This window comes from Phacochoerus africanus, chromosome 11, assembly GCF_016906955.1.
Source record: "Phacochoerus africanus isolate WHEZ1 chromosome 11, ROS_Pafr_v1, whole genome shotgun sequence".
NCBI classification, from domain to species: domain Eukaryota; kingdom Metazoa; phylum Chordata; class Mammalia; order Artiodactyla; family Suidae; genus Phacochoerus; species Phacochoerus africanus.
The window spans coordinates 67782794-67802103 of record NC_062554.1 but is presented as its reverse complement, the minus strand read 5'-3'; the positions used below and the strand labels follow the sequence as shown (position 1 = coordinate 67802103).

At 40.0% G+C, this 19310-nt stretch overlaps 1 protein-coding gene across 6 annotated transcripts in view; it reads right to left on the bottom strand.

Annotated features, from left to right (window-relative positions):
• The window catches only part of ADAM22 (ADAM metallopeptidase domain 22), a 236023-nt gene that overhangs the window by 7619 nt on the left and 209094 nt on the right, over nucleotides 1-19310 (bottom strand). Inside the window, exons 27-31 of one of the 6 annotated variants that reach the window (XM_047752655.1) lie at nucleotides 16319-16513; nucleotides 13874-13974; nucleotides 13453-13519; nucleotides 8850-8936; nucleotides 2821-2944 (exon numbers count right to left, since the gene is read on the bottom strand). In XM_047752655.1, coding sequence (XP_047608611.1) covers nucleotides 2821-2944; nucleotides 8850-8936; nucleotides 13453-13519; nucleotides 13874-13974; nucleotides 16319-16513 — 574 coding nt within the window. Of the gene's footprint in view, nucleotides 1-2820; nucleotides 2945-8849; nucleotides 8937-11101; nucleotides 11213-13452; nucleotides 13520-13873; nucleotides 13975-16318; nucleotides 16514-19310 lie in introns of all 6 variants that reach the window. The other 5 variants (XM_047752656.1, XM_047752658.1, XM_047752653.1 and 2 more) reach the window with 5 other exon arrangements.

Below are 19310 nucleotides of genomic sequence, written 5' to 3'. Positions count from 1 at the left end.
GAATCTGGTGTTGCTGTGGCTGTGGTGTAGGCTGGTGTGACTACAGCTCTGATTCAACCCCTGGCCTGGGAACCTCCATATGCTTCGAGGGCAGCCCTAAAAAGACCAAAAAAAAAAAAAAAAAAACACCCCAACAGCAAAAAAAAAAAAACATTGCCCTGAACTATGGCCAAGCTATACACTCTCCAAATCCATTACTGCCTCCTAAAAAAATCATCCTCTTTCAGGACCTGGCATATCAGAGTAGAAGGAAGAATCCAGGGCAGGATATAATTCCCTAATTCTCTCACCTCTTCCCTCTCCTGGCCTCTGCCACCATTTCTTTATACTGGCCCTGTTCATATCTAATTTCTAGAATGATCAGTAATTGCCTAATGGACTGAAAACAAGTTTGGCATGATCCAACACAAGTGCAATTCAGTTCCCCAGAGAAGGAAGGCCTATTTAAAAAAAGAAAGAAAGGGGAAAAAAAATCAAGCTGCAGGCAATGTGATATGGGGTAATTATTATAAACATGAACAAAGAAAGACTAAGACCATGTGACACAGGTTGTCTCCAACTTCCATCCAATTTCCATTTTTATTGGAAATCTGGGGCACATCAGTGTATTCAACCTAATGAGTTTCTGAGAAAGAAAAAGGAGAAATAGCTAAGTGACTAAGTGGATGCTTCTACACAGATTCTCTTAATATGGATTCTTCATGGAAATCTTAGGTTACCTACTTTAGGTCTACTTTATATGTCCTTTTCCTTAAAACACACAGCCATCTCCTCACCCTTTGAGAACAACATCTCCCTCCTGGGAGAGCTTTGTGTGTGGACACCTGTTGGTGGAGACATGCAAATGAATGGTTTGCAGGGTGTCTGATGGAAAGAAGATATGGATGGATGCTCAGGTGAAGCGACAAAAATAGGCACGCGTTTAGACTTCGGTTTCTGTGAGCCCAGTTTTCTCACCAATGGTCATGAAGACAGAATAAGAAGTGACAGCTTGCAGAAAGAAGGGAGGAACAAATGAAGGACACTGGGAAAACCTGAAGGTCACGATGCTCCCAGTGAGGAAAAAGGAGCAAAGAATCGCCAGGCCATCCCTTTGAGGAACAGGCATGACCTTGGCCATGTCTGGATGGCTGGAGTAGAGGGGTTGCGGATAGAAAGATCACCTGTTCTATTCTTCACAGCCCACGAAGCCAGCCCAGAGACAGGGCTGCCTAGTCTGTAGGATTCTGCTACCTGCTCGGTCAATGTGCCACAGTAGGTGGACCCAACCAGACCTTTCACACACACAACTGACCCTGAGCTGCCCCCCTCAGCCTAGAGGAAAAAGCCACAGGCCAGCCATTTCTTCGGGGGAGCTGTCATTTTCATGGCTCTCCTGTGGGACCGTGCCCCCAAACCTGCCCCTTGCCATGGCAACAGCTGAGTGAATGCCCTCAATGAGAGGGAGTAAAACAGCAGTGTGGACAATTTACCAGGGAGAAAATGTGGGCTGTCCTGCTTCAACAATTTCCTGGGGAGGGAAGGAATGACGTCAGCCTAAGATTTCACTGCCTCATACTCATCTCATGAACAACCGGATGCCTATTCACAGGTCTTTTTTTTTGTAAGGTCAGAAAGCAGAGGCCTGGGAATGCCTTCCCACCTTTTGCCCCTTCCCATGCTAACATATGAAGGTAATTTTTTATATGGTTAATAAAACATCACTGTTTTTTAAAGTCTTTTTGATTATAGTGATCTAATCAGTTCTTAATGAGTTATCTTTTCTTGTTTTCTTACTGACTCAGAGTTGGTCAAGTTAAAATGTGAATGATCTATGTTTATTTTGAACCACATAATTTAAGTTCAGGATCAAGGAGCCTTGAAATATCTTTCAAAACCAAAAAGCCTAGGAACTAGCAGATAAATCTCTCCAGGTTTTTAAAGTTTTGTTTTGTTTTGTTTTGCCAAATGATTTCTGAGATCAATATCACAGTGTAACTGACCACAACAAAGGCTGGACATCAATATAGGTAATTAGTTTTTGTTATATCTTTCAGGTGAGTCTCCTCGGAGACTTCTGGCTGATCTGCCTCTCTAAGCCGGACTAAATCTCAAATTTCACATAATGGATGGCTTCTTGGAAGGCTGTGAGACTAAGCAGAGTCATAATTTAAATATAAAAGAAGGCTGAGTATTTAAATGAAAATCTGGTGAATCCTATTTTTACAAAAACAAGAAACTCCAAATATGTTTTTAATCTTTTTTTGTGCATATACTTTGCCAGACTCTCAATATGAACAGATTTTCAAAGCTCCTTTCCTTGTATCCAAATTCTACCCCCCCCCGGCCCAAGACACCGATCTGATTTTCTGTTCCTGGGTTCCTATTTCTTAAATCCTATTGGGTGTTATTAGCCAGCGAAAGGCCTGAATAAGTGAACTGGGCATGGAAATGAGGCTGGTTTACTTAACCTCTGGCATTTCCAGGTATATGGAAAACCTAATAAAGCAAAATACATTCTCTGTTTTGTCGATACCAGGTTATAATATACCAACTACAATGAGTAATGAAATCATATATGAAAATAAAATTTAAAAATAAAATAAAACCATAATTATATATAGCGGCAAATGATTAAAATATGTCAAATATTTCTAGAATTCATCAGTATTTAGACAGATTTTTCCAATATAAATCTGCACCCCCACACGTCAAGAATCTTCAACTTTTCAAATTCAGTTGTTTTCAGGCTGTCAGGAACAGTCTGTCTTTTAACCTCTCAACCCACAGATCAGCAATAGAGACAGAGCACGATAGCACATGGAAAAAGTTCCCACATACCCTGGCACTTTGTCGGTTCACCTTCTGCTCCTCATCAGGGAGGGGAGGCATTGGATATGGGTATTTTCTGCTGGAGGCAATGGATCCAGTTGATGAAGAAGGAGACTTGGCAGGAGATAAAGTCCTGAGGCGTTGAGAACACATGACATACATATTACGTAATTGCCTAACATCTTTTCAAAGACCTGAAAAGTGGGTTCAGAACAAACCCTCTGATTTCTACTTTCATAGGCTGCTACTGCAAAGGTGGAACTACTGGGATGCACTCTGTCAGTCACACTGGAATGCTGGAATTTTATCTTCCTAATTTCCTAACTGCAATGGATTCTTTAAATGGTAGTACACAGAATCATAGTTTTCAACTAGAAAGCCAATAATGAAGTTTCTACAGAATAGATTTTTTTAAAAGCTATGATGGGGAAGGGATAAAAATATTCTTAGAGCTCATAGTGGTAATTTAAGAGTATAACATTAATAGTCTGCCTTATTTTTATCACTTAATACAAAGAATGTAATTCCAATTATATATTCAAGATCTGAAAATACTATAGAATGGATACATTTATTAATTGCTAAGTCACACACCAGTTTACACAAAACTCATGCATTCAAAGGCCAGTGTGTTAGTTGTGAAAGAACAAAGGCAAATACGAGGGTTTTAATAACAAATTAGTACACATGCAAGCGGTAAGGAGTGCAGAGTTCCAGCCAAACAAAGAGTCTGATGAGAACATACAAAAATGGTCTGGTTAGTCCCTCCAATCATCACTTCTGTACAGGGAGGACTGTAAGCCATAGATGTAGATCTTGATAACTCACGTAGGGTCTACTTGTCATGCCAATGAGATGTGGCAACACTTAAATGACTGGAATTTTACTAGAACTAAAACAAAACACAACTGCCAAACTCTTCTTATTGGGATAGCACGTGCTCCCCTCATCATGGAGACGTTCCATGTGGAAGATCTGTGTAAGCTCTCCATGCTTTATGCTCTTTTGGAGTCTGCGAGTGTAGTGGTTAATATTTGTGACTAGGCAGGGCACACTGGAAGAGCCCATCTCTGCTAGCTGGTCTTTAAAGTGAAAAACAACAACAACGACAACAAAAAACCAAAAGCAAAAACAGCTGAGACTAAAAAGTCCCGATTCCCACCATGCCAATGGAAAATAGACACGGCAATTTTTTTTTTCATTGCCATACTCATGGCATATGGAGGTTCCCAGACTAGGGGTCTAATCGGAGCTACAGCTGCCAGCCAGACCCGAGCTGCATCTGCGACCTACACCACAGCTCACGACAATGCTAGATCCTTAACCCACTGAGCGAGGCCAGGGATTGAACCTGCAACCTCATGGTTCCTAGTCGGATTTGTTTCTGCTGCGCTACCATGGGAACTCCCAGACACGGTAATTTGACAGTAGTTATCTATTCACAAATGTCACCACTACACACCTAGGACTCCTTAATTCCTGGTGCAAGGCGGTTGTGACCTGTGGGTCACTGAACTGGTTACACTGCCATGGGGGAGCTCAGGTACTTATTTTAGGAGGATGCATCTCATCTGCTGTGACCTACTCAGCCTGTGCGTGTTGGCGGTGGGGTCGCCCGGGGTAGGGGGAGATCTACTAGTTGACTGTAACTGCATGCACCAAGTAAATATGTCTTTTTCCTCCCCGATTTTAAGTTTTGGTTCCCATCCATATGTTTTCCTTCGTTCTGGGTCTGCTGTAGCTTTCAAATCAGTTTCTATTTTATGGACACTAAATTCAAGCTAAGGTTTGAAAAGACTTTTTCCTATAAACCCTGAGATTTGGCTCCATTTTAAGAGTTGAGTGATTCAGTTTACTTTTAGTCTGTAATTCCTATTGCTTTTTTCTTTTTTGGAAAATGTCCAGGACCACTCCTTGGTGTACACTGTTGGGATGCTACAGCTGCTTGACCTCTCCTGTGATAAGGCTCTCCACTGTGGAGCAGATGGGTGTGACTCCGAATATGAGTATTTCCAATCCTCAAAAGTACTATTAAAGCAATGGACTACCGCATCTTTTTCTAATTCAGCAATTAATGATTTTTTTTCCATTTTAGGAAAACGTTTCAAATAGGACCATGACTCTAGGAAATGAATTCAGTATGTGTAAAATGAGGACATTCTTTTTGTATCTAGATACAAAAACAGATTTTTCTAACACTAGGGATATTAACTTGGGTTCAGATTTTTAGCCAAATCACTACTGATAAGCCATCCAAGTTCAGATACATGGGTCAGGTACACAAACATGTAACTAAATATTGTTTACTTTAGGGGATCATGCAACCCGGCTCCTCTTTTTAATTTGCTGCCATGTGTGTGTCCATAGCATGAGGTGTTAGCTTATAGCTTCAAAGTCTTGCCGGCCATTCAGTTGGCTACGGGTCCAAGGGACCAGCTTATATACATACGGGGCCATTCCAATGAGGGTGCTGGAATTCCAGTCTTACCCTCAAATATCTTTCCTTGGCCAAAGCCAATAATGAGTTAAAACAGAAACAGGAGTTATTCTCTAGAACCTCAAAGAAATTGCACATTTACTCCCTCCCCCACTCATGTACCTGACACTACGGACCAAGGGTAAGAAAAACCGAACAGCACAGTTTAGCAGGGGCAAGGGGCAGGGGGCTGGAAGCAGGGTAGTGTGTGACAGCATAAAGGGGATTATGTGGGGGGGATGGAGAGCATTAGGGCAGGAGTCAGAATAAGAGCAGAGGAGAAGGCAGGGTAAAGCAGTTTAGGGAAAACAGAAACAAACTCCAAATTTCCCACAGCTCTCTAAGAAAGAAATTTTTTCGAAACTGCCTCCAGGCTCTTTTCTGACCCTGGCTACTTGCTTGGTGGTTCCCACCAGCTTTCACTATAAACCAGGCACCCACCCAGCTCATTCACTTCTAAAGCAAACGTTGGACAAATGTTAACCATTATTATTACTGCATTTTTTAAAAAACCATCATAACCATAGTGGGTGCCATTTCGAATCACACAGTGAAGATGAAGGTGTGTCCGTGGGCCAGTGGAATGTCGTGGGCCTTGGGTTACATCAGTCCTCCTTCTATTGCCTTCTGTAGACAGCCTTGGTTCAGTTCTGTTCCCCAGAACAGGCTAGAACCAGGCCAGTCACACACGAGGGACACATGCCCCCACCCCCTTGTTCACTAGGCTGTGTTCGCAGGCAAATTTTGTAACAGTCTGATGAAAAGGAACAGATTCTGGAGTCAGAGCCAGGTTCATAATTTGGGTTCTGACACTTACTAGCTGTATGACCTCGAGTTGGTCTTTCCTCAGTTTCCTCCATGCATGGAAAGTGAATAAGAATGCCTACATCTCAAGATGTTGTGAGGAATAAAGGAACAATGCAGGCACTCAATACATGACAGTTGTTATCAGTGGTTCCTTTCCAGCGTTGCTGCATTTCCACAGAATCATGGAAGTGAACTCAAAAACCACTGACGACGTGAGTAATCAAGTGGATAATAGCCCACAGCAAGGAAACCTTCTATGAGCTTGTAAAGCACTATTACCAAGAGAGTTGCCCCAGGATCTAGGTGTGAGAAGATACTGCTCTCCCTCTGACCTCACCTGCTCCTTCGTGATGATCTGCTTATACACTGACAACAATTTGAGCGAACACTGTCAGATGGGACTGGGTAAGGGAGCCAGCGATGCACTCCGATCACTCGAAATCTCTGGGCATTTCCTCTGCTCTTCCCAGTGATATGGACGCCATATGTGTTTTTTAATGCTGGGCTATATTCTGGACCAGTTTACTGCAAAGTCCTCACCGCGTTTTGGGAGGGATGTCACAGACCCCACACCACACGGGTGATTAATAAAACGACCTTTGCCCTCATTGGTGGTTTTGGCAGGAGAGGTAAACCTGAAGGACCTGGAGGCAGATGCAGCAGATCTGAGCTTAAGCATTGGGTTGGCAAATGGCATGGATATGCTTTGGCCTCCTATGTGAGGCTAGGTGTGGATGGAGAGTGGATGAAATTCTCTGTTGTGTTGGAGTCATTGTGCTGCAAGTCCTGGGCTATTTCGGTTATTCACCACTTCCATGAAAATTCTGAATTGATTTTCAAGTCTTATTGGCATAACCTTCATAAACTTATTAACTCCCAAATGACAGTTAACTTTTGACCCTCCGCTGAATTATATCTAGCCTTTAAACATAAGCATGGACTTTTAACAAAGAATTCTTAATAAGACTCTCTTCCGTAGGAGCCAACATCTCATATTACAAGAGGAGATAAAGGGACCCTCTAAAATTGCCCTTGCAGCTTTGCACATGCAACCGGGGGAGCTGAAGCGTTTCCCCATCCAAATTGCATTTAGTCATGCAGCTTCTGGGCAGACCTGGGTGCTAGTTTTAAAAAATGTGAACTCTTCTCTGGGAACCACATAGACTACTCAGCTCACCCAGGTGAGGTGAATCAACTCTTCCGGAGTACCATTTCACAAATTATTGCTGCAAAAAAATGCTATGTCGATTTAGGCACATAAGCCCTACCCCATATGGGACAAAAGTCATTCTGTTTCGGTTACATGGCTAATACAAATTATAATCTGCCCACAAGCCTGAGGAAAATAGAAAGGAGAAATAGGACTGCAGGTGAGCCAAGATTCCAAATAACATCCAAAATCATCTTACCTGCCCTCCTGATGCTGGCCATCTTGGGAGCTACAGGTGAGGGTGGGATGTTTGAATGTGAGTGTATGTGTATGAGGTTCAGTGGAAAAGTGGTATAAGCAGAGGGACAGGGCAGGAGGGAAAGATGGGGTACAAAGCAAGATATAGTTCCGTGAGCAGGCAGGGGTTATGCTTTCCTTGGGTTATATGCAAATGTATGGATCAAATTAAAACGCAGGTAGGTCTAATCATTTTCTCAAACTATACATGTCTAGACTAATGGTACACTGGAAGAGAAAGTCCACCTTATATGGGTGCTGAGAGTTAAAAATACATAGATATTTTGATATCTGATAAATACTGACCCAAGTCATGGCAATAAGTGATCTGACAGTTTATTGTTTTAAGTTATGTTCAGAAGAGGTAGTAATTGAGTCTATATTGCTTCTTTACATTAGTTGTCTACAAAGTAGTCAGATATAAAGTAGACATATACCTCTAGGAAACCATTTTGATATTATAAAGAGTGAAAATATGCCATAAGGAGCTCTTGGAAATTTTGACATCTAATGTTACTCTGAGCTGCAGTAAATTGAGTCAATGTGCAAGTTTCTAAAATGTAGGAATACTCTGTCTGCTTTTTTGTGAATCAAGATCATGTTTCTGATCTGCTTCCTACTGTATTCGAAGTGTTAGACAACCACATTCTAACTGGAATAAAAATGTCTTAGATGATTTTTGGAGACTCTGCAAAACCCTTCTCAGCACAGTCCTTCTCTGGTAGCCAGTGGGTGTGCTGACCAAATAAAACCTAAACTCATTCTACACACTCTCATGTGTTCAATTATCATCCCAATAATTTTTAAGTTATGTCAAATCATTGGTTTGACTCAAAGTAAAATTCCACTACATTTCATTTCATTTCCTTTCATGTTTCTCCTTGAGTTTTTGTATGCACTATGCACTCTTAAGGCAATAAGTAGGAAAAATGCATTATGAAACCTCCAGATTCCAGAAATTAAGTTGTTGGGGTTAATAGTGCTGCTTTATTAGTGGAAAGTATGTTTCATGCCCATAGAACACTACATAGCATAGAATGAAGAGAAAGCTACTAAAAAGCTCAAGATGGTGATAGGGACATGCACTAAATGGCAACCCTTGCAAATGGCTTCATTTGAAACATTCAGAAAAGAACTGGACTTGCTCACGAAGCCAAAAACAGAGATCAAAAGGCAGCAAATAAACAAGGACCCTTTCCATCTATGGGAACTTGTATTGGGAGATACAAGATAGAGGGCCAGTCACATCACAGTGTTTGTATGTGCTGGGGGAATTTGAAAAGGATATAAAATTAATTTATGAAATACCTAAAGTATGGTCCTTCAGTGTTTTTATTCACATCTTCTACCCACTTAGCTACATTATAGTCTCTTTTGAACCATGGGTTTAAATACCTGCAGAAAGCAATGGAAGGAACAAAGAAAGCAGAACAAGATAGAAAATCTGAAAATACACAGCACAAGCTTAGCAAGGATGTTCTTCACCCTCCAAATGCAAGTGACTATGCCAAATAAACCAGGATGGATTCGGGGTGATTATGAGGCAGTCTGTACAATGACATGAGAATTAACTCAGCTACACCAAGGCTCAAGGCATTCGAGAATGTACTCAACATTTCCGGGAAAGCCTTTCCAGTGGTTTCCCAAAGCGGATCAAGAGCTCTTTCAATCAGGGTACTGTCGGCAGTCCCACTCACCCACCTCGAGTGGCTTTTTCCAGGCCACCGTTCATTTGGCTCCTTGGTTTTCAAATGATAAAGGGGCATTTTGAGAATACTCAGATGGCTGCAACTCCGACCTGCTGTTTGATGATATAACACCTCAGAAAAAAAGAGCCACGTTCTCTTTCCAATATGGAAGGAACAGCTTTTACACGGCCTCTGTCTCACTCCCAAGGGCAGATCTCAAGCGGGAGTTAACAAGAAAGGTGATCCAGCTAGCACTGTAACGAACAGGAAGGGCCCCACTGTTCCGATCCTGGAGACCCAGCAAACAGTAAGGGTGGTCCCAACAGGCCTTCGTGATCTTGCAGGTGGGTTTAGTCACTTAGGTGCAGCTGCCGTGTGCCTTCCTGCCCCTTGTGCTCTCCAGGCTAAAGCGTTCATGTTTCCTTTAGGAAATGACCCTCAGAAGTTGCCTTCTGAGTGTCTGATCATAATGGGAGTGACTGCCAGAGGACAAGGATAACCTTAGATAACGCTTTCCTGATGGAGCTGGCAAAGTCTCCATCAGAATTACTGCACAAAGGAAAAGTCAAAAGGTAGTAAAATTGTGAATGCAAGGGTTTTTGTTTTTCATTTTTTTTCAGAGTTTCTTTTGATTTTTTTACCCCGAGAGCCAAGCAAAAACACATCCCCTCAGAGACTGTCTTTGTCCTATAAATACAGATTCAACAAATTGGGTCTTAGAAGAATTTGGAGGTTTTACTGAGTGTTTTTCATTGAAAAGGTAACCTCTTGAGATATTACAGACAATGAAGAGTCAAGCTCTATAAAACTTTTAAAGTTATTTGGAAATAAACTAGGGAAATTATAATATATACTACTTGTTTGTGGTTAAAGTTCACTTCTTTCCTCTCTATTAGTTTTAGTTTGTAGACACATTTCAATCAAGATGCATTTCCACAGTTATATCAACAAAATTAGATTATCTTTCGTAGTGCTTTACCTCAATGTTTTTTAGCCATAATCCATGTACATCACAAAATAACATCATGACGTTCCCTCCTGAGAGAAGGGCTTGGCTGCTTTTCATGCTGACAAGACCATTTTTGCTAAGACAAGGTCCCCTGACTTGAGAACAACCCACACTTCTTTTGGCCTTTAGCCACAATCATCACCAACTTGTGCTTTGACAGAGATCGCCAATTAAAACTTGCATCGAGATTTCCACTGAGACTCTGAACAAAAAGAAAAAAGTCAAAAAGCAATTGCAGCCACACATGAAGGCTAGTGAATGCTCCGGCCTGGGGAAAACCGAAGAAAAAGCCCATGCAGCTGGTACTGGGTGAAACATAGCCATACAGCAAACTGAGTCACCCACAGGCAGTCGGCCACTTCCAGGAGGAGACCTGTTCCTTTCACTGTCAGTCTTAGAAGATGTCCCATGAAACCTACAGACACAGGGCCTGGCTTGCAACGGGTGGACCTTTCTCTCCATGTCAGGGAGCATCTCGGGAAGCTGTGACTACTTCACTAGAGGTCGCTGAAGAGAGCTGCCCAGTCTTATGCCTTCTGAGGATGTGCCCATCCAAGGGCCCTCACCTGGGGCCTCCTAACATCTCTAGGTCGGGCCAGCTGGAGTGATGGGCTGTCAACAACCTGGGACAATCTGCCTATGTGGCTTGACTTGGCTTGTAGCGCAACATGCAAAAAAAAAAAAAAAAAAATGCGTTCAACAGGATAGGAGAGCTCTTTGTGTTCTCCAGGATGGAAAGGCAGAGGAAAATCAGCTGACGTTGGTGGTCAGTCAGAGATAAAATGACCCTGTTCTCAGCCAAGGAAGGGACTTGGAGGGAGATTAAGTGGCAGCCCAGAATGAGAGGGCAGGTGGAGACTGACCTGTGATCCAGACTCCCTGTCTGGGGGCTGTCAGAGCCCCCTGGGCTTATGCCTTGGGATGGGACAGTCTGGGCGAGGGAGTGCCCAGGCTCAGGTGCTTGGGGCTCCCTCCTGTAAAAACACAATATATAATACAAAGTCTAAGCCAAAAACTTTCTTTCTTTTTTTTAAACATCACGTACAACAGTGAGGAAGATGCAAAAGCTTTAAGTGGGAAAACAATACAATAAACAAGGACATTTTATAGCAGGGTGTGCATTGGTGGTGCATGTTTTCATTCATGCCCCGATGTCTCATCACCCTTTGGGATGAGGAGGTACTAAAGGGAAGGATGAATAATGGACCTGATTATACTTCTTAATCTTAAAAGAAAAATTAAAAAGCTATGTTTGTCCGTGGTCATTCTGCTCCTCTGGAGCCACGCAAATAAATGATACTGTTATATCAGGAGCAAATGGGATCATTTAACAAATACAGAAAGTCTCTTAAAAAGCTGTCGACATAATTCTAGATATGCTATATATTCAGATTTTTTTTTAGAAAAGAAAAACAAAACATAATGTCTGGACAATAAGGTATGAGAGAATGTGAGGATAGTGTCGGCTTCACAGACTTGGCTCCATGCAGGTAACATGGGCCCTGTAACCAAATCTGAAAATCTGAAACATCTGAGAGTCCTTCATTCTTCTTCATAAAGATGATTCCATTATGATGTCTTATGAAATATAATAACTATCTCACAGGCAATATTTATCAAGGGTGATGTAGAGTATCATAATATTTGTCACATGATATGAGTGGGGATTTTATAGTTGTTGTTTTTTTTAAAAATAAGTGATTAGGCTAGAAAACACTGCTAAACGCCAAGAAGTCTTTGGGTCCTAAACTCCTAGCTTTAATATAAGATTGGCTATTTGGTTGGTATTCATGTAGGCGTTTTTCAAAGCCTTGTTATAGAAAATGCTGTTAGAACACTAAACAGTACACAAAGAAAGTTCTGAAGAATATTTTTGCAGTTTTATCTGTACTCTTGTGAGCAACTGAGATAAGCTTAAAAAAGCTCTTACCAGGTGACCTCATGCAAAACAAATCAAACCACATTCCAAGAAGAGTTTATCCAGGATGAGCCCTAAAGCATCCAAGCGCTTTGGGAATGTATAAGATAAACTCTAACGGATTAGTTATTTGTGATGGAGTTCTATGATGCCATTTCTGGACCATGCAATGCTCATCACTGGAACCTATCTCTTGTTTCTAAGTAAAGTATCCTCTAGTAAACTTTGACAAGCCACTTACTAGACAATACCATCAGCAGGAAGTTCCAAATTTCAGGGCAATGTTATTGTCCTGGACTGAAAAAAGGCAGGGTATATGATGGAAAAGCTAACGTGAGTTTCTGACAAGCAGTTAACAAATATCTGCTATTGAGGTTTTTTTTTTTTTTTTTTTTTTAAGTATTAAGGCATGAAGAAGCAATAAAGATCCAGGGAATAATCACTAGCACTGAAGTGAGAAATAGGTTAAAAAAAAAATTAAGGTGGTCCAAAAAGTACAGTTAATGAAAACCAGGCGGCCAGGTCCAGTAGGAAATGAAGGTATGTTTTATCCCATGATGGAGATAAAGGTTTGAGGAAGCCTGGTTTTGCCTGAACTTTCTTAAGAGGAGAAATAAACTGAAAAAAGTGCCTGGTGTTTACCTCATTATAAATGACTTTCAATGGAATTTTAGACCCCACCTCTACTTTAAAAAAAAAAAAAAATGTGGCTATCATTTAAAAGGGATAGTGTTGCATCTAGTGACAATGATTCCATTAAAGAGCAAGTTTAGGTAAGTGCCCCTTTAAAGGTCCTCAGAAGGAAAATTAAAAGGGAAACATATTCCCGTAGTCTGAGAGAATGCTTAGATTGCAGCCATGAAGCCCTCGGAGCGGTGGTTTCACACTGTGAGCAGTCATCATGCCCTAGGACGTGGGAATTTTCCCCTGATGCTTCCGGGCTGTATGAATACTGGGGGGAGGAAGGGTGACCCCTCTGGAATGGCTGGACCCGGGGTGATGAGAAGAAAGGAATGTTATCAAAATTCCCTTCAAATGGAACCCAAACACCGCAATGGCAGGTTACTGGAGGAAAAAGCCTGCACTATCAGGCAGAATTGGTATGGGCACAGTTGCGGAGATGCCTAAGTAAAAGAGAAAAGCCAAGATTAATTTTAAAAGGGAAAAAAAAAAAAGAATTAAAAAGATAAAACCAAGGCCAAGAGGCATGGCTCTTTCATGATCTGGTTAATTAACTTTTCACAGTCATGGCACAGGACCTTGGAGTGTCTTTTTCCATTACAGGTTCAGACTTACTCAGTTGAATTAGACCGAGGTCTAAATCTTTTGCCTCTGATTTTCTTTCTGTTGCCTCCCAGGTTACCTGAAAAAGATGGGTTTATGAAGCTAGGTTTGAATAAAAATAAATTTAATTGCCATGTGTTTAATAACACTGTATTTCAAGGGGGTACAATTCACAGCCAGCACCAGCGCAGAACACAGGGCTTCAGAGCTCTGCAGAGCCTTCTCAGTGTGTCCAGTGCACTGGTGCTAGCAAATCCCATTATTTCCCATCCAAGGAAAAAATGCACTGGACTCTCATTATAAATGCCTTCCTCTCTGTCGGGAGAAAAGCTAAAGGGCTTACAGCAAAGAACAAGTCTTTACAACCAAGAACCACAAAAACAAGAACCATTTAGACGATGTGTACAGATGGGTTCAGAATGCCACCAAATACCTTGCCAAGAGTTACTTCGAGGCCGCCCATTTTCACAGATGTCTGAAATATGTTTTGTATCTGGAATCCTTTCACTCCAAGAATGGGAGAGTCCATTTGACCTGAAATTGAAAATGTATACATAGTGTTCAAACATATAATCAAATGAAGGTTTTGAAATCAGTAAGCGAAACGTCTAAGCATTACTGTGCGTTAAAATAAATCAAGAAATAAAAAAATCTGAAATGAAAGAATGAAGAGAACATGAAAGTCTTCATGAAGAAGGCAGAATTACACAACATTCAATTTAAGAAAAGTCAAATACAATGGAACCCCATTACAATACTTTGTAATTGAAAAGTATCAGGATACAATGCAAGCCAATTCCATTCCCCAGAACACAGCAACCATAGATAGCAAATTCACTACATATTTCAGTTACATAGTCCAAGCAGCTGAGTTATAATGGGGTCCCACCATAGATGTTTCTTAATGGTAAAGCAATGGCTTCCATTCAAGTATTGTTATGAGAACATGGACTTCCAAGAGATTTCGTTAAGATTTGCTCAATGGAAGTGACTAGCCTTGATCAAATATTTAGGTGTTCTTAAAGAATAAAATTATTTTCTGAGAATTGGCATTTTCTCCAAAACTGTGCCCCCCCCCCCCAAAAATATGATACTGTTGGTTAAATTGCCCAATAACTGAACAGCGTCAGATGTTTATCATGGAAGTGTCTCTCATGAAGTCCATGTACCGTTAGGCCCTTCCGCCCTTTGTATCCTGCCATCTTTAAATGAATTGTCTACAAGAAGCAAAATTTACACACCTACCTCGTACCACATAAGAAAAGCATTCTGACAAACTACATACACTTAGGAGGAGTCACATAATTTGACACAATTTTTTAACTGTTTCAAGTCAAAACACATTAAGATTTTGCTAAAATCTGGTAATTATTCAAATCACTATTTTAAGTTCTTGTTGAGGTACTTCAGAAAATAGCAATGCTTTAAACACCTTTCCACATATCATTCCAGTTAACTGCTAACAAGGTCTATTTTCAAAGGAACTTTCTGCGGATGAATGAAAATAAATGGAACTCAGCACAATGACTACATAACTCCCTAGATTTTTCGACAGCATTTACTAAGTGTAGAATGACTCCTATTTTGTACAAAAGGACAACAGAAATTCTGCTGGAATCCATTGATTTCTCTACTTATTTACCATGTTATTTAATTTAAAATTACATATTTGACCAAGAAAATAATTATATACCGAGAGAATTTAAGTAAATCTTATTCTCTTAGCCAAAAAGTCCCCAATAGGTTAAAAGTACAATTTTTTGAGTATCCTTCTTAGAATTGTACTCCTCATGCAAAAATAATACTTTTACTTTTGCTTTAAGCTACGTTATCTGAGTGAAAACAATCCTTCATGCTTAGGACAGTTCCACACAGGGTTCCCAGATCTCACTAATTGCTTCCATTCTTTTTCCTAATTGTTTATAAAGAGTGACATCTATTGCAGAATTTTCACAGATAATTTACTCTATTTAGAACTCCAGAAGAGATGTTTCTTCTCAATAAACTAGCAATTTCCCTTTCAATCTACAAAGTAACTACTGTGCCCAAAGTAATGCATGGGGCTATCATTCTTTTTCTTCTATATATCACACCCCTACCAACAATTTCAAAGAAACTCGTCCATAGGAATATTTCAGCTTTTTTTCCAATATGAACACAGGTCTCATTTCCTAAAACTTTCCAACTATTTATTTCATCTGTCAGCTTATTTTATTAAACAATTATAAAGCATGCAGGGTTTTAAATGGTCTTATACACCTTAAGATCCTGGAGCAAGAATACAGCATCCAAGTTTAAGACATATCAATAATATATTAACCCCATCTGGACTGTTACAAAACTCAGGCAAACATTAAATATAGTTAAAATTAATTTGACAACCAAGCTCTAAGTTATAAAACCTAGAATTAATCATTCCAAGAATGAAAGGTAAAAATCATAATATTTAAATGTACGATTCACAGAGAAGCGATCTTTTTTTTTTCCCACAGCAAGCTTAGCTTCGATAAATTTTAAACTAAAAAAATATTCAATGCAGCATTTATATTATCATTTCATTTTAACAACTGCTTTTATTGAAGCATGACAGTAACCTTTTTCTTTGACTACCAAACATGACATAAAGCTCACCATTTAAAATATGATCAAACTCTATGTATAGTTTTATAAGCCGTATAAGAGCAACGTTGAAAAACCAAAACCCGGGGGTTTCTATATAGATTTAGGGTTGTCCCTTGTTTAGCTTGATTTGGTTTGGATTTCTGGCCTGATTTGTTAAACCAGTGGTTCTGAGCATATGGCATTTTGAAGTAGAGTAATCAAAGAACAAAGGATACTCTTTTTTAACATTCAAGAAAGAAGGAAGAAGTAATCAAACCTGCTGCAAAATAATGAAATGTTCTGACTAATGGAATAATGTGTGATGGAACAGGTAGAAATCTGAAAATGCGACAGAAAAGCAGACCTCTTCTTAGAACTAGATGCTGAGTTTGTGCTGACTCCAGGAGGAATGTCGCTATAAAAAGAGTCGCCATCTCCAGGCTTTTTTACATAATCTCCCTGGGGTAACTGTCTAAGGCATAATAAACATTTCAGAGTCAGAAAACAAGACACACACATGAACACAGACATATACAAATATTATCTTAGGAAAAAAAAGAGGTAGGAGTAATGATCTACATGAATCAAATCTATAACAACACGTAAGATTATTAATAAATGTGACAGCTATTAAAGTCATTCTAACTGTAGAGTCAGAAAAGCAATCGCTGCAGTCTTTACAGTCCAGATGAATAAACCCTTATTTGAGGGGAAAAATATGAAAAGATGAGGTTTTTTCACTGTAACTTAATTATACTTCAGAGATGTTAACTACCATTTTGCCTTTAAACAAGAACAAAAACTGGTGTTGAAGAAAATGTATTGAGACACGTGTCCTTGTCCAGATAAGGCATTGGTTTTTTTGGTTTTTTGGTTTTGTTTTGTTTTTCCACTGTGGTAAGAAAACTAGTCACAATTTCTGAACACTATTTGATTTGGTCTTAAAAACTGATTGTTTTCTAAGCTATGTTCTATAATTGAATCCAAATAAATTCTTATTCGAGTTTTTTGTTCAGTGGGGAGTCTCACTATTCATTTAATAGAAATATGAAGAAACTGCAAGAGATTCAAAGGTCAATAAAAAGGTCATTCTGTAACTGCGCACAAGAATGTGTAAAGGCCGCTAATTTAACAAAGGGAAGACAGGGCTGAAAAATTAAGGGAATTCTTGTTGAACCTACAGAAAAATATACAAAGGTGGCTGGTGAGTGACTTCGATTCTTCATCTCCAACCAGGGAAAATCTATAGTCTTCACTGCTACCAACCTACTTACTCTAACGTTGAATGAATGAAGATTGGAACAGATTTTTTTTTTTTTTTGTCTTTTTGTTGTTGTTGTTGTTGCTATTTCTTGGGCCGCTCCCACGGCATATGGAGGTTCCCAGGCTAGGGGTTGAATCGGAGCTGTAGCCACCAGCCTACGCCAGAGCCACAGCAAGGCGGGATCCGAGCCGCGTCTGCAACCTACACCACAGCTCACAGCAACGCCGGATCGTTAACCCACTGAGCAAGGGCAGGGACCGAACCCGCAACCTCATGGTTCCTAGTCGGATTTGTCAACCACTGCGCCACGACGGGAACTCCTCTTTTTTTTTTTTGTCTTTTTGTTGTTGTTGTTGTTGCTAAGGTTGGAACAGATTTTTATTACTTCTCCTAAGGGAACAGGGTAGAAAACTTTACCACTGCCTGGTCCACCTCCCTCCCTTGGTATCTAATCTGATCCTCTGCCAGTGCATGGCACCCCAATAGGCAACAGCATCTACAACTTGATTCAGTTCCACTCAGCAATGATGTTGGAGGTACCCCCAAGTAGTATATACGGAGCTGTACTTAACTAGGTCTTCAACAAAGGCTCACCTCTGTTAACACCTCTTCCTATTTGTTTTTTCCTTAGTTACTACACTAGTCATGGTCACTTGCTGATGCTAAATTCGATCTCCAAAAGGTCACTCTCAGCTGTTTCCCTGCTTATGCCAAAGACCACACTGTTTTAAATGTTTAAAATGCTTGGTCATTCGTTCTTTTGAGTGACGGAATACACTCTCTCACACTGTATATTCACACATCTCCCAAGTAAAAATTTTCAACTGATATAAAGCACCTATATTAACTTGTGTAGTTAAATCTACTCCTCCCTTTAAAGAAATCAAATTTCTCATTAGACTTATAAGATTAATTTTACCTATAATTACCTATAATTCCTTCAAAAAAAATTTTTTTGGCACTGCCCATGGCATGTGCAGATTCCCAGGCCAGAGACAGAACACACACATGTCAAGCAGCAGCCCGAGTCACTGCAGTGACAACACTGGAGCCGTAACCCACTGCACCATGACAGAACTCGCTTCAAAATATTTTTACTCCTTTAAGTGACTTTCAGCTCATCACTGCAATCTTTTTCTCAGTGTGTTATGAAACATTAATTTTATACAAAAAATAACACAATTTCCCCATATTTATAGTGTTAATAACACAGATACATCTGCTTACTCAAGATCTTTAAATCTCTGGAATCATTTCCTGTGTTGCTGCCTAGCAATAAAATACTCTATCAATGCGTGAAAGAACGCTCTCAATAAAATCAAAGTTCTGTAAGTCGCCTCAGGTAGAAATATTCACCTTTTGTATCATATTAATAATATGTATAAAAGAATGCCAAAGAACATCCAACCAACATCACATTTCTAATAATAATCTTTGCAGTTAAAAAATCTTTTTTGTCACTATGACCCCTAATGATGATCTTTATACACTGATGATATCTTTATACGCTGCCTCAAGAAATTCAAGACAGATGTTCTGACCATATTTGCCCTTCTCCATTCATCTATTCCCCAAACTCCCCTCTCTTTTGAGGCAGTCCCCTAGGGTTCACTTCGCAGAGACTGCAGGCTTAAATGGACGGCTTCTCACAATGGGTGGGGCCCAGTTTTGTTTTGTTTTTTCAACTAAGCACATTTTATCAGCCCTTCAATGTTACTTCTCTGCCGTTCATGGTCAACATTCACACAGCACAAACATCCTACATGCTAAACAAAGTATAAACTATGGGCTTCAAAGATTTGGATGGAAAGTTTAATAAATTCAATGAACTTTGGAGGCCTGGCCTTTCTTTTTATCATCCAGGCAGATTAAAGCCTTACCTATCTCTACTGTGAAGTCTCTCAAATAAAGCAACTACTCTACATTCTCCTTAAATTCCACAAGGAATGCCTGTAACTTTCTTCACGTAGTAAAGGCATTAAAATGTTAATAAAAGATGATGGAT